The sequence below is a fragment of the Notamacropus eugenii genome, chromosome 1, assembly GCF_028372415.1.
Source record: "Notamacropus eugenii isolate mMacEug1 chromosome 1, mMacEug1.pri_v2, whole genome shotgun sequence".
Taxonomy (NCBI): domain Eukaryota; kingdom Metazoa; phylum Chordata; class Mammalia; order Diprotodontia; family Macropodidae; genus Notamacropus; species Notamacropus eugenii.
Window position 1 is genome coordinate 662868188 of NC_092872.1, and position 14432 is coordinate 662882619.

At 39.8% G+C, this 14432-nt stretch overlaps 1 protein-coding gene across 1 annotated transcript in view; it reads right to left on the reverse strand.

Annotated features, from left to right (window-relative positions):
• Nucleotides 1-548: 548 nt before the first annotated feature.
• Nucleotides 549-14432, reverse strand: part of PRKCE (protein kinase C epsilon) — a 661730-nt gene continuing 647846 nt past the window's right edge. Inside the window, exon 15 of the mRNA XM_072635707.1 lies at nt 549-3341. Within this exon, the coding sequence (XP_072491808.1) occupies nt 3195-3341 (147 nt within the window). The 3' untranslated portion in view covers nt 549-3194. The remainder of the gene's footprint in view (nt 3342-14432) is intronic.

Genomic DNA, 14432 nt, shown 5'->3' on the forward strand with positions numbered 1-14432 from the left:
AATTGCAGAAAAGCTCATTCAGAAACTAATATAGAGCCAAATCATTTGTCCCACCAAACAATTTCTGCTTCAAGTAGAGCTAGGAATATTTTTGGGGGAGGGAATAAATATATTCACTCAGATTTTAAGTGATAAGATTGAACATCAGTTGTATTTATTAGGTTCTGAAACATACACATTCACATCCTTTAGAATACAGTACATTTGGCACAGTCATGTTTACAATGAAAATAACACTAAGGAATGGCAAGAAATTCAAATTACATCCACAAAGGAGAAAATCCTGTACAAATAAAGCATCACAATACAAAAAAAGTCCCGAAAACTGAATACATTTCCTATATAGCTGGAACTATTTTGCACATAATTTAAAAAGAGGTAATTTCTGAGCCTTTTTGAGAGAGAGAGAGAGAGAGAGAGAGAGAGAGAGAGAGAGAGAGAGAGAGAGAGAGATTTGCTTTTCACTTTTGGGGAAAATATTATTTCCACTTAAAGTTCATATTGAAAGAATACAGAAAGCTATTCTGAACTCTGGGGACATTCTAAAGGCTGGGGCAGTGTGTATACTCCCCCTTGGAAAAAAAAGAGAGGAAAGAGATGGGGGTGGAGGGGGTAAGAGAAAGAGAAGAGAATGAGAAAGAACAGGCAGAAATGTAACAGTGTCCGTTTTAAGGAAATCTCTCTTTTAGGAATAAAATAAAATAATGAACGCTCAAGATAACAGACAAACTTACCAATGGAAACCCAATAAAGATGAATTTATTGACTGTTGGGGTGAAAACTCTGCTGTGGAATACTTTGATAGAGCCCAAGGCTTTGTGTAAACCCAAGACTTATGAGGACTCAATTCCCTGCAAAGCAGAGGGAGGGCCTGCCCCTAAAGAATTTCCAATCATATGGGAGGAAGGCCCTCTAGGTGTTCTGTCCATGGTAGAACACAATAAATAAATGGCACCTTCTTAGCTGTTTAGCCTCCTGGGACAAGGCCACTCAGCATGGTGGCCAGTTCTTGTCTAGATGCCTCAACTTAAATGTGGTAGGGAATGAAAAATACAGAAAGCAGTAGTGACACATGAAAATTTATGGGCAGTATAATCATGTCTTCCTAGAAATGAGATGATGCAACCATTAAGATGTTTCTGTGCTTGTACTCCAACTGCAACTCCAGAAGATAACCTTTCCCCAGGATATAAAGCCATTGAAGATAAATTAAATTAATGTTTGCTTGCTTCATTACTTCACCTGTATGCCAACAGATACACATAGACTGATATAGCATAATATTTAATATTTGAAAGCATCATAAGAGTAGATAATAATTACACCTGAGTTTTTAAAAGAACAAATTCCAACTGAACATTATCAATAGTCTCAAAGGCTGTGACCAGCCAGATGTGAAAAGGACATAAGCTTCCTCGTAGATACCCAGGTGGACAACGTCTTTTGGGAACCACAGACTCCGCCTCTGCTGCCGCCATCACCCCCTGGAACAGGCCTTTCTCTTTCCTATCACGGTCATGATATAGCAGAGTTTAAGAGAATTATACAGCGGCTCGAGCATAGCTTAATATATGTTTACATCTTTTCAAACAAAACAAATGAACTGAAAAACACATCCCCATCTCTCCAACAGTAACTGGAACCAATACGCATACAGAGTATTGCACCTGGACATTATAATTATTCTTTCATAGACTAAAGTTTTATAATATGTCTGGACATGCAGCAGTGGATACCTTTATATTCAATGCATTAATTCCACAGGCCTTGCAGCAAACACTATGTACAAAAATCTCACCTGTACAAAAGGCAAAAAGCTTTATTGGGGCTACTTTGCCACTCACAAGTATATATATATATGTATATTTATATATATATGTATATGTATAAGGGAGGGCAGCTGGGAAATCCACGTGCACTGCTTAGCATGGATTCTGTTTGCTGCTCAATGGGTTCAGTAATAATCAAGTGACCTCTGCACTCAAAGTACACTACATCACAGGGGATGAATACCTGGAAATCAAGGTCCATAACACTGTTAGCACATCTACAGGAGGCAACATCACAGTCATCTAGCGGCATCTGCACAAGTTACCATTTCCTACCACCACATGCTTGCATCCCGCCAAATGGTCACTATTCACATATCTTGACCTTCCCCCATGTTTTACTTTCTCCTGCTTCTTCCCAAAGCAGAGGTTTTAGATTCAGTTTTATACAGTTAATTAAAAATGCACACATACACATACACACAACACAACATAGTAGTACTATGATTTTATAAAAGTGTGCAAAAGTAACACACTGCAGTGAAAAAAAATATAAATAGTTGGTGCAGTATCATTAGAACCAAAAACCAGGAACAGAATTTTGGAACTGAGGTTCCCCTAGATCACCAGTGGTTTGGGCTCTTTCTTGAAGGGCACACGTATTCAGGCAGAATCTCACGAGTTGGGAGAAGTGTTGCATATTCATCTGTCTAGAAATACATGGAGACCTCTACAAAGACCCCTCTCTACTATATGTTTTGCATTGACTTTGGATAATTTGGTTCTCATTGCATTTTAGCCCTTTAATAGCTACTGACATGACATCAAGGTTTCTTATCTCTAGCCAGGTTGATTTTTTTTCAAATGTTCTACTAATTCCAAATGCAATTTAATGAGAAATCAAATTGACATTAAAAAAAAAAATAGTGATTCCTTTCTTGAGATACAAATTTACAAGAAGTGAGATCTGCCATCTCTCCATTGCCAAAAATGTAGCTAATTTTTTCTTCTCCTCCTCCTTCTTTTTCTTCTTCTCCTCTTCCTCTTTCTCCTATTCCTCCTTCCTTTTTAGTTAAAAAGCATGAAATTAGCATCCTTGACAAGTGACCCTAGGAATGAAACCAGGCTTGCAAATGGTAAAAAACATGGCAGTGTGTTACATCTACAATTTCTGGGACAAAGTGATTTTGTGTTCCTTGGTGAGATAGAACTTAAGAGTGCCTTTGGGTCACTAGGTAGAAGATGGGCCAGGCTGGGCTAGGTTGAGCCTGAGGGCAATGGGAGGGGGAATACAATAAATAGAGTTGTAAGTGGGGGTGTGGGCTCTTGGCAGATGTAGTTCATGAATTACTGAATCTCAGGAAATTTTACTTTAGTGGAAACCCTTCCTGCAGTCTCCCGAATCATGTATCCTGGGGCAGCTTCTTAAGGGAGCAAATCATCTCCAAAATAGGAGAACCCCTTGAATTCCTCTTGATTGATCTGTTTCACAATTGCTTCATCAACTAAAGTCAGGACTGGTTCTTCCCGGGTAAAGTCTTGATCAAAGTTATTGACGTCTCTTTTGGTTTTCTGCAGGGGAAAAAAAAGGAGAGGAGTTGAGTGTAGGCTGAACTTCCTACCCAGGGATCTCTATAAGGAGTGACTGTACTTGATCAAGGTAGGCTGCTATTGCTAAGTAAGGAGTGATAAACCCTTGAGTCTACTGTCACTCAGGTAATTAATAATAGCTATCATTTATATAATGCTTAAAGGTTTACAAAGCCCTTTACAAATATTGTCTCACTTATCCTTCCTATCCTGCCAAGTGGATGCTATCCCCATTTTACAGATGAGTTTCGGAAACTAAGGCAGAGATTAAGTGACTTTTTCAGGGTTACATAGTAAATGTCTGAGGCCATTTTTGAACTTGGGTCTTCTGGTTTCCAAGCATAGCACTCTATACACTATACCACTCAGACAGCAATGAGGGCAAGGAAAAGCAGCTGGGATGGAGAGGGAGAATGAGTTTAAGAAATATCTGGATCTGTTTCTGGTCCTTCTGGTGGAGGAGGAAGGGGTGACTAGGAAAAGTGGAAAATCAGGTAAGTGGACTATAATACCCTCTATACTCTTTGGAGTGTGGGAAGGAGGTGAGGGGAGCCATGTTCTGATAGGTTAGGGCAAACACTCTACCTGCTCAGTAACCTCTCTCTCATAACTTTGGAATGCTCTGCTACCTTGCCTATGTTCACGGGGAGATCTGCCTCTCCCCGCCTTCCATTACACAGACAGATACGTTTATTGGCCTTGGCTATAAGCAAAAGACCCTTTTCTGTCCCTAGATGAGGCCCAGAAAAGGGTTTTGATAAGAGTCCAACAAAACATTTTCACCAAACAATGCAGAATGAAAGGGCCGGGCAGAGTCTCATGAACTGGAGACGCCACATATTTGTCAGAAGGATGTAGCATTACTGATCAATGTTGAAAAGCTCATGTGTTATATAGACTGTCATGTTACTGCTCCATAATCTTTGGTACAGTCGGTGGCGTACACAGGATGCAATGAGCCAACATTTTGACCTATGTGACCTTTGACAATGAGTTTTCATCCTGTTCCATTGATTACACTACTTTAAACTGTTCCCCACCTGGTGTAATTCTCAGCACAGAGGAAGGAAGATCTGAAATCATTGATGTCCTTCAGTTGGTTTTTCATGTTCAGCTGACAGAAGGAAAAGAACACGTGCCCGAAAATCAGAAAACCTGGGTTCTAGACCCAGATCTTCTGGGGAAACCATTTCTTCTCTGGGCCTCATTTTCCTCATCTATAAAATGGGGGGGCTGTACAGCCCTGGAATTTAACTTGAAAGAGTAAATGATTTGACTTGTTAAGAAAACATAATGAATCAACTTCCAAAGATGAAGTCACGGGAAATAATGGATATTTTGATTATGAAATTTTTAGTTTCTTTGAAGCTTTAGCTGGAGGTACAGCAACAGAGCATGTAGTTTTCCTGCAATATTTCAATGAACTAAACTCAAATATTTTTCTATCAAAATCATTTTCGTAAAAGTTGTTTGTATTTTTATATAACTTGTGATAATAAATGTGATCTTTATTTTAGAATAAAAAAAGGATGTAGCCCTGATGGGGGTGGGGCATCCAAGCCTGAGAAGAGAGCTCTATAGATCACCGCCAAGCTGGGAAACAAGGCAAACAGTAATTGGGAGGTAGCGGGCAGAGAGTCTTGACATCTGGGTTTTCTGGGTTCTGTCACTAAGTAGTGGTGTGACTTTGGCCATATTACTCCATGTCTCTTTGCCCCTTGTTTCCTCACTATAAACTAAGGGGAATGAACCTCAATAAGTCAAAGATCATTTCTTGAGTACTTACTGTGTTGCAAGATACTGCACTAGGTACTAGGGAAAGAAAGATATCTATGACGTAGACTCTTTGGTCAAAGAATTTCTCATCTAACAGCATAAGACACCTATAAACCCATAACTACGATACAAAAGAGAGATTGGGGTGAGGAGAAAAGAAGAGGTCCCCCAGGTAAATGATCTCCAGGTTTCCTCTAATACTCTCTAATTCCCTGATTACACAGCATTAGGTGCTATAGCAGACACACAGAAGAATTCAAGGGCTTTGCTTGCTCTCAGAGAGTTAAGCCTACTTAGAGAAATGCAGTGGATGTATGTGGAAAGAGATCTCAGAACATAAGGCAGTACTACCAAGAAGGTATAATGAGAAGCAGCATGGAGGTTAGTGAGCTGCCCCCAGAGTCTGCCTCAAACACACGCTGGCTCTGGAGCCCAGGGAAAATCCCTTAACCTTTCAGTGCAGACAGAGAGAACTTTCTAACATTCTAATAGAGCAGGTGCTCACTTGTATTGGCTTGAGGCATGTGTCTTATAGAGGACTCCCTACACTAATAGAAACACAGTCTAGTCTGAGAAGAAAAAAAGTTACTGAATACCAGTTGAATTGCATCCTTATTTAAGTACCATCCAAGAGTTCTGGGATGGGAGAGGTCAACATGGGCTGAACTCGGAAAGGCGCAGGAGTGTTCTGGTAAGACTTAAACAGCTGACTCTTCCAAAAAATATGCATGCATGTACATGTTCATGTCCATATATGTGTATGTGTATAGCTAATATATAAACTAAATAAAACTAAGTTTAAGTTTGTCCTGTGTATACATACATGCACACACAAGATAAACTTATCACTTTTATCTGCATTAACATTCTTTCCATCTCTTTCTTAAGTCTAGACAAACAATAAAATGAAACAAAACCAAAAAATCAAGCCTCTATTGGTAGCATTTGCCAAGTTCTAAGGTGTAAATACTCATATTGAAAATTTAACAACTGGCCCTCCTGAACAGGATCAAAGTGGCTCCAGAACACTTCTGCGAAGGGGAGGACTTAAGCTGTTCTTCTACGATGCAAGGATGTTCTAAGTCAGGGGTGGGGAATCTGCAGCCTTGAGTCCACGTGTAAGGCTGCACTTGAGGGCCACATGTGGCCTTAAGGCTGCAGGTTCCCACCCCTTTCTAGGTAGACAAAACACCATGATCAAAGGTAGGAATATCAAGGGTGTTTACAGGAGACAATGAAGAGACCAATATAGATGGAGCAAAAAGTGCAGGGAATAGATTTATGGGAGATCAGAAAGGTAGATTGTAAGCTTCATAAGGACCTTCCATCTCATTGCTTAGATTCTCTATCTTTTCTAGGGCCTAATACAGTGCTCTGCACATAATGAAAACTTACTTTTTGAATGAATGAATGCATGTATACATGCATGAATGAACAGGATGAGGTCAGATTGTGGGGGGCTTTTATTGCCAAGGCAAAAAATTACAGTCCAGGTGAAACAGTGTATTCCTATGGTACCTAGCAAAGAATGGAGCACATAGTAAGTTGTGCAAGGATCAGTGAGTTGGAATGGGTGTAGATGAATCAGAACTCCAAGTAACTTTGGAATACAAGAGAATAAATCAGAAGAAGACCACGCTAAATTCAGCCAGAAGTTCAGGACAAAATTTCATACCAACACAAAGTAGGAAAGGGCTATACAATGCTGTGCAATCACTACAGAAAAGACAAGACCCATGGGTCAAAGTGGAGAGCAAGCTGGCCAGGAGCTTAAAAAAAAAAATTTTTTTTTTAAATTTTCTTTAAAGCATAAGACTGATATGCAGACTTGAGGAAATAAAGTGAAGTAGTATAAGTTATTCTCCCAACTTTTAAGGACTCATCAGTTGAGAGAGTAGTCAGACAAGAAAAAGGGTAATAAATAGCTGGTAAACAAAATGGATGAGAAAAGGCTGAAAATTGGTATTATTTTAGCTTTGGAAAGAGAAATGTCAATAGGCAAAAAGTGTAAGAAGGCCATACAGACTTAGCAGATGGTGAGCAGCTATTTAGTATAGTGGCAAGACCTTCAGACCTCAAATAAGAGGACCTGGGTTTAGGTCCCATTTAAGACACTTACTAACCAGGTGATTTCAGGCAACTCAATTTACCTCTAGTAGACTCAGTTTCCCCACCTGTACCATGAGGATGATCATACTCCTGCTAGCTACATACTAGGGCTGTTGTGAAGAAGATACATTTTATGTGGATGTAGATGTGTGTGTGTGTGTGTGTGTGTGTGTGTGAAAAGCTAGTATTTATTACTAGTTATTCTCCACCTCCAAGGAAATGAGGAAAAATTATTTTGTGAAGGTTTTCTGTTCTATATAACAAATAGTTTCATGCTGGTGATGGGTATTAGACTGGGACCAAGTGATGGAGAAAAAGTTGAGAAGTCTCTGAGGATTCTTACTAGGAAGTTCCCTTCTTAGACTAAGATGGGTTAAGTGAGAGTGCCACATCTTTAAAGAATGGTCCCCTTTGGTTTCATGGTCAAAAGTTTGGGTACCATAGCTCCCTCTAATCATTTCTAATAATCTAATAGGAGAAAAGACATATAAACAAGTAACTATGATATAAGGGAGAGTGGGGTAAATAGGAAAGGAGGGGTCTCAAGCAAACGATCTCTAAAGTTTTCTCTAACACCGACTCCCTGGTTACACAGTGTTTCTAGGTATTATAGGAAATTCACAGAGGCATCACAGAGGACTGCTGTCAGAGAGCTAAGCCTACTCTTTGGAAATGTAAGACATGTAAATGGAAAGAAGGCTCAAAACATAAGTCAGTATTGCCAGGTAACTGAAAGTGTTTCCTGCCTCAGATTTTCCTAGACTACTCTAGACCTCCTCTTTGTCCCTATCACTCTCTACCTCACGTCATAATTTTCTCTAGACATGCCATATTTCCTGATGGTAGGTTGTACACTCTTTGATAGCAGGAAGTTTGTCATTTGTCTCCCACTACTTAGCCCTGTAGTTTGCACATAATAAATGATTAATAAATATTGACATATGATAATAATAGTAATAATGGCTGGCATTTATATGGTGTTTTAAGATTTGCAAAACACTTTATAAATATTAGCTCATTTTATCCTTGCAACAACCCTGGGAAGCAAGTGCTATTGTTTTTTTATAGATGAAGCAGGCAGCGGTTAAGTGACTTGCCCAGGGTCACACAGTTAGCAAGTATCTAAGTCTGTATCTGAACTCAAGACTTCTTGATTCCAACGTCATTGCCCTTTTCTTTGAGTGACAAATCTGCCTAGGTGAATGAATAAGTAAATGGGTACCCAGAAGGTCCCAGGTTGATTGGGAAGGAAGAAGGTAAGGAGAGGGATGCAGAAACAGAGGTGGAAGGCTGCCAAAGACAAATCCATTTAATCTGCTTTTTTTTTTTTCCAGAGGCGAGCCTTCTTTACAAAGGATCTTTAATTTCAGTTCCCATGACTTTGTCATTCCTGGCTGCCTACAAAACTGGCTGTTAATAGAGGGTGAGTGGGAAGAGCATTAGCAAAACTCTAAGTAATGTTCTGTTTGCACTGACTGTTTAGCTAACAGGTTATGCCTTGATTATAGGCCATTAGGAAGGGAAGCCATGTTTTAATATCCAGAGATATGCTGGAATTTCACAACTCATTCATCTGAGGCTAGAGAGCCAAGTTCCATCAGCACTTAAAAATGGAAACACCTACAGTCCAATGACTATGCACGACCATGAACTTACACTTTGTCTTTGGAAGTGAAGAATGCACAAAGGGAAACGTCATGAATTTGGGAACTGTTACCAGCATGCTTTCCCACCTGCACCTGTGATGTTCACCAGGCTCTCCCTCCACCTATCGAATCCTTACCCAACTTTTAGAGCCCCTGAAGTCCCTGCTGCCTATTGAGGAAGCTTTCTCTGATTCTTTTTCTTTCTGCCTTTTCCTAGCATTCCACCCCAATCCCTTTGGGTTTGCAGAAGACCAGAGATTCAATTCTGGCTCCAGCCCTTAGTGTCCAGATCACTTTAGGCAAGTCACTGCAAGTCCCCATGCCTCCATTTCCTCATCTAGAAAGCAAGGATAACAATTCTCACTTGATTCACCTCATGGGGTATGGTAGGAATCAAAGGCATTACAGGTAAATTATTCTGTATGCCACCAAGCGTTATATAAATGTTGTCTATTATCATTTTCATTTCCCTTATGTACTTCTCATATACAATCGCATATTTTAGTTATTTATATTTTTATCTTATCCCCCCACTAGACTATAAGTTCTGAGAAGTCAAGGGCTATCTAAACTATGCATCTGTCTCATCACCTAGTTGAGTACTTTGTACACAGTAGGTATTTAATAAATATACATTGAGCTGAATTAAAAGGGAAGTAGCAGGATATAGTGGGAAGAGGGTCCTGGAGTCAGAGGACTTGGGTCTGAATATTGCTCTATACTTACAAGTTGTGTAACCCTGAGCCAGGCCCTGGGCAAGTTACTGAACTTGTCTGCCTCAGTTTCCTCAACTGTAAAAAGAGAAATAACAATAGCACCTATCTCTCACGGTCGTTGTGAGGGTCAAATGAGATATTTGCAAAGCTCTTAGCACAATGCCTGGCACATAGTAGGCACTTATTAAGTTCATCTTTCCTTTCTTCCTCCATCTCTCCCTTCTTTTCTTCCTCTCTCCTTTCCTTCCTTCCTTTTCTCCCTATATAAAGTGAGGAGTTTAGACTATGATTCCATGATAAGATACCATCAGACCTTCCAAGAAACTAATAACATAGATGGGGAGGTAACTAACAACGCAAGATACTATGTAATATTGTTGTAAAATGACTACAGGATTCTCTCCATCCTTTTCCTCTACTTCCAACCCTTGTCCCCAAATCTCCCTTGTAAAAACCTTAAGTACAGCCTTCAGTCTACTACAATCTACTTCTAATGATCACCTCCATATTCCAGTTAAGCATTAGAACAGACAGAAATTTTACAGAAGGCCATGATGATAAAATGAAATAATTCAACTTGATCATAAGGAAGTCTTCTCCTGATCTGGGTCCCTGTCTCTGGATTCTTGAAGATTCTGCAGCTAGAAAAACACAACCTCAGCAGGTCTCACCAAGCTGGAAAGGTTTGGAGAACCATCCCAGCAAAAGACTTTGTCTGCTCTCTGAGGACCAGCCCAGTTAACCAGCAGGAGGCTTGTCACCAGCAGGCTGCTTGCTAGGTGATGAATGATGTGACCAAGATGACAGAGGGGCTGTGTCCCATGTTCTCTCATATGCTGACCATAACAAGCAGATGACTTTCCTTGCATTCTCCTGACATCACACAAACTATCCATCTGTTACCAATGGATAAGCTGTGTGCTATAATTCAGACAAAACAGATTCTTGATTCATTTGGGTTTTTCTTTTGCATGGTTATGAACTTGAGGAACAGGCTTAATCACGGCACTCTTCTGCTCAATAAATGCTGGTGGCAGCCGATTTGCTCTAGAATAGAAATAAACTTCTCTGTGCAGCTCTCGACCCTCAAAATCTTGCCCCAAACTATCTTTCCAGGCTCACTATACACTACTTCCTTTCCTGTAGCTTATGGTGTGCCCAAACTGGTTCTCTTATCATTCTTCAGACAGAATACTTCAGCTCCCATCTCTGGGCCTTTTTACTGACTCTGCTTCATGCCTGGAATGCGCAATCCCTCTTTACCTCCATCTCCTTGTAGAATACCTTACTTCTTTCAAAATTCAGCTTGTGTGCCTTCTAAATTTCCAGATTCAGCCAGCTGCTGCTGCCTCCCCCCTCAAACTACTTCATACTTCTTCCACATATAATTTGAATACACTTCTATGGGGTTTCCCAAAGTCTTAGTGTGGTTTTAAGCTTTAAGAACATAGATAAGTTTTCACTGGTTAAGTTTGAAATCGTCCTAAGATTTTTGCATATCTCCCACAACAGACTGAACATAAGGTTTTTGAGAGCAGGAAAATGTTTTATTTTTTGTCTTTGTAGCTCCAGCACCTATCACATAGTCTTGCAACACAGCAGTTACTTATAAATGACTATTAATTGACTGATAGATTGATCTCATTGAGTACATCTTGTAGCGTGCTAAGATTCATTGTGATCAGCACATTGTCATTGGTAAACTGTAGAATATGAAGAAGCATCCAGGGGGATTTCTTCTTTTATTTGAACTTGGTGCTGGACATCCTCCATGGCCTTAACGAACATTTCTGGCACACAGCTAATTCTCTATTTTATGCCTTTCATGATATACCAGAGCAAAGATATTTCTGGTTGCAGCTAACAACGAATCTTGTGTGATGAGAACTTCTTGGGGGTAGGACCTCTATTTCTGTCTTTCTTTGTATCCTCAGTGCCTGACACATAGTAAGAACTTAATTAATACTAGTTGACTGGCTGATCTTAACATATACATGGAAGATACCTTGCTGAAGGTGAGTCTCTAAGGTTATATTTTGTTCTACAAAGGCAAATTTCTTTTTTTTTTTTTCTTTCGGTAATCAACAAATGATAAACACAGTGGGATCTCCTTATTTTCTACCCCTCAGTAGCTGAAGGGTTCATTCTGTGGAGTTAAAAAAAGCTAAATGTAGGATAAACAAAGACTGTTCTACTGAGAGGCCGTACCAGTTTGAAACATAAATAGATTAGAGAAAAATTTAAATTCTTAGTGAGTAGATAGAATTAGGGGCCATTAAGGATTCCTGGGGAGACATGTCCCTAACTTTGGAGGCTGAATCAGGAAGGATAACTATACTGTCTCTGAAAGTTTTGTTAATTCTCCAGTAAAAGACAGGACACTGGGGCTAATAAGCAAGGATAAGGGCAGTGTAATTCCAACGTTCTTTAGGGAGATTATAAACAAACCATCATGATAGAGAACCCATTCATTAGACATTGTTGATCACTATGAGAAACAGAGCATGAAATAGACCCACTGAGATTGGCCAGTAATTACCCTGAATGCACAGGGTGTCCATGTTCTGAAAACCATGCGCCTTCCAGTTACCCAGAATCCTCCTTTTACTTTCTTCTGTCCCTGCAACTTTGAGTTTCTTCACTTTTTTCTTCACTTCATTTCTTCACATTTCACCAAGGCTGCTGGCTGACTTGACATGTGGCTCTTATTTAGAACTGTCCTAATTGTATTTAAATCATAATCATAAGCTTTTAAGAGCAGTGGGATTTCTTTTCATGTTTTCTACTAACTGTGGATCTTATGAGTTCAAAAGCAAAGGGAAAAATGCTTCAATTTCAGTGATCTAGACAAAAGGACAGGATATTTGTTGAATGCAGTCATTTCTGTCTGTCCTTGTTGCCTTGTCTTCACCTCTTGTTGGTGTGGTAGCAGAATGACCTTGTCTTCTTAGCTTACTTTTTATTTTGACTCTAATTTGTTCACATGTGAAGCCAGAGAGAATCTGGGAAAAGTCTTGCCCTGAAAGAGATAACCCTGGAACAGAGGGTTTGTGATTTAAGTACAGTCTGAGTATTTCTGAATAACTGATTGACTGGATGGAAGTTCAACCAGTAGCTTTGATGCTATGTAAAAGTGAAGAAATTCAAGGATGCTGGGCTAGCTAGAGGATGACAAATCCCTCAAGGTAGCTGGTGAGAAAAGGATTGTGGTTGGGGAAAAGCTGTGACTTCCATACCCTTGATAGCACAAGGGTCCTGTCTTTCAAGACCCAAACCCAATTCATCTCCTCCATGAGACCTTTCTTTACAATTCTTGCCTTTCTCCAAACACTAATGACAAATTTAGTAACTGGATTCAGAACTTAAGTCATTAGGGTGAACGGAAAAAAATGAAAGAATGAATAAAAAAACATTTTATTGCATGTCAAGTACCCAAAAGCAAAAGCCATTCTTATTATCCATGAGCTTACATTCTAAGATGAGGAGAAGATGATATGCATAGAGAAATGATGGCAAGGAGGTCAGCACTTCACTTGTTGGTATGGTGGGTTGGGCCATAGGAAAGCAGATCAAAATAATTTCCAAGGGCATTGAGAACTGAGGTAAGGAAGAAGAAAGTTGGAGAGGACTGCTAAAGAGTGGGCCAGATGAGGCAATCACCAATCACGGGTCAATCCTGTCTCCAGATTCTATGTTCCTTGTTGTGTTTGTCCTTTGTTCTCTAAAAGGACCATGACATCAAGATGATGACATGACTTGCAGTTGACTTTGATTTGAGTGAGGGAGGTCTGTGCAAGGTCACCAACCTCACTTTCTTCTCCTGAGCCATCTGGATCCAGTGGCCTGATATTTATCAGGACAGCTGGAGATGGCCCAGGATACCTTTCAGGCTAAGGTCTTATCACATTCTCACTTTGAATGAGATACATCCATTCAATGAATGGGCTTCTTTAAGTAGTTCATTAATCTCTGTATCTATTAAATCTATAGGTAACCTAGTCCTTGAGAACAAGGCCCAACCCTATCTTTTCTTGGATCTTCCTAAAATACTTACCATAGTCATATAGTATTCAATTAATAATTTATCAAACTGAATTATTATTCATTTTAATAATTGGACTCTGTGTCCTTTCTGCTTTGAAGTTCTAATCCTCACATCTGAATTTCATTTTCTTCCTTGTCCTTTACAAAATATTTTATATGAAAAAAGTCAAAGTTCAATTAACAAGCACCCTATTCACCAGGATTCTCAAAGGCGCTTTCTACTGGAGCAGGTGAGTCAAGTCTCCTGGAGAGGAGAGGAGCAATGACATGGTTTTAGAACTGGAGGGGCAAAGAAGGATGGGGACCTGATGCAACCTGGATGTTCCTTTTCCTCTACAATAAGTTATATCAATTAATAAATGACAAGCATTTGTTAAAGGCTTCCTTTGCACCAGGCATTGTGCTTTGCACTGGGAATACAAGAAAGGACAGAATAGTCCCTGCCCTCAAGGAGCCTACATTGTTACCAGGGAGACAATATATAATCAAATAAGTACATATAAGGGCAAAGAGTAAACAGAAGGCAACTTTAGAGGAGAAAGCTCCAGCTCCTGAGAGAACTGGGAAAGGCCTCCTGTAGAAGGCAGCTTTTAAGTCGTGTTCAAGGAAGAGATATGCAACGTTTGGGGAAAGGAAGGGAAATGGGGTTAACACTCCAGCACCACTAGTGGGCTCTCTTTTCGAGGGACTTTCAACCACAGAGTAGCACTATAAATTTTGAGAATTGTAAACGTTTGTTTGGGATGTACTTTACTGTAAAAGGAAGAAGAGTGACTTTAAAC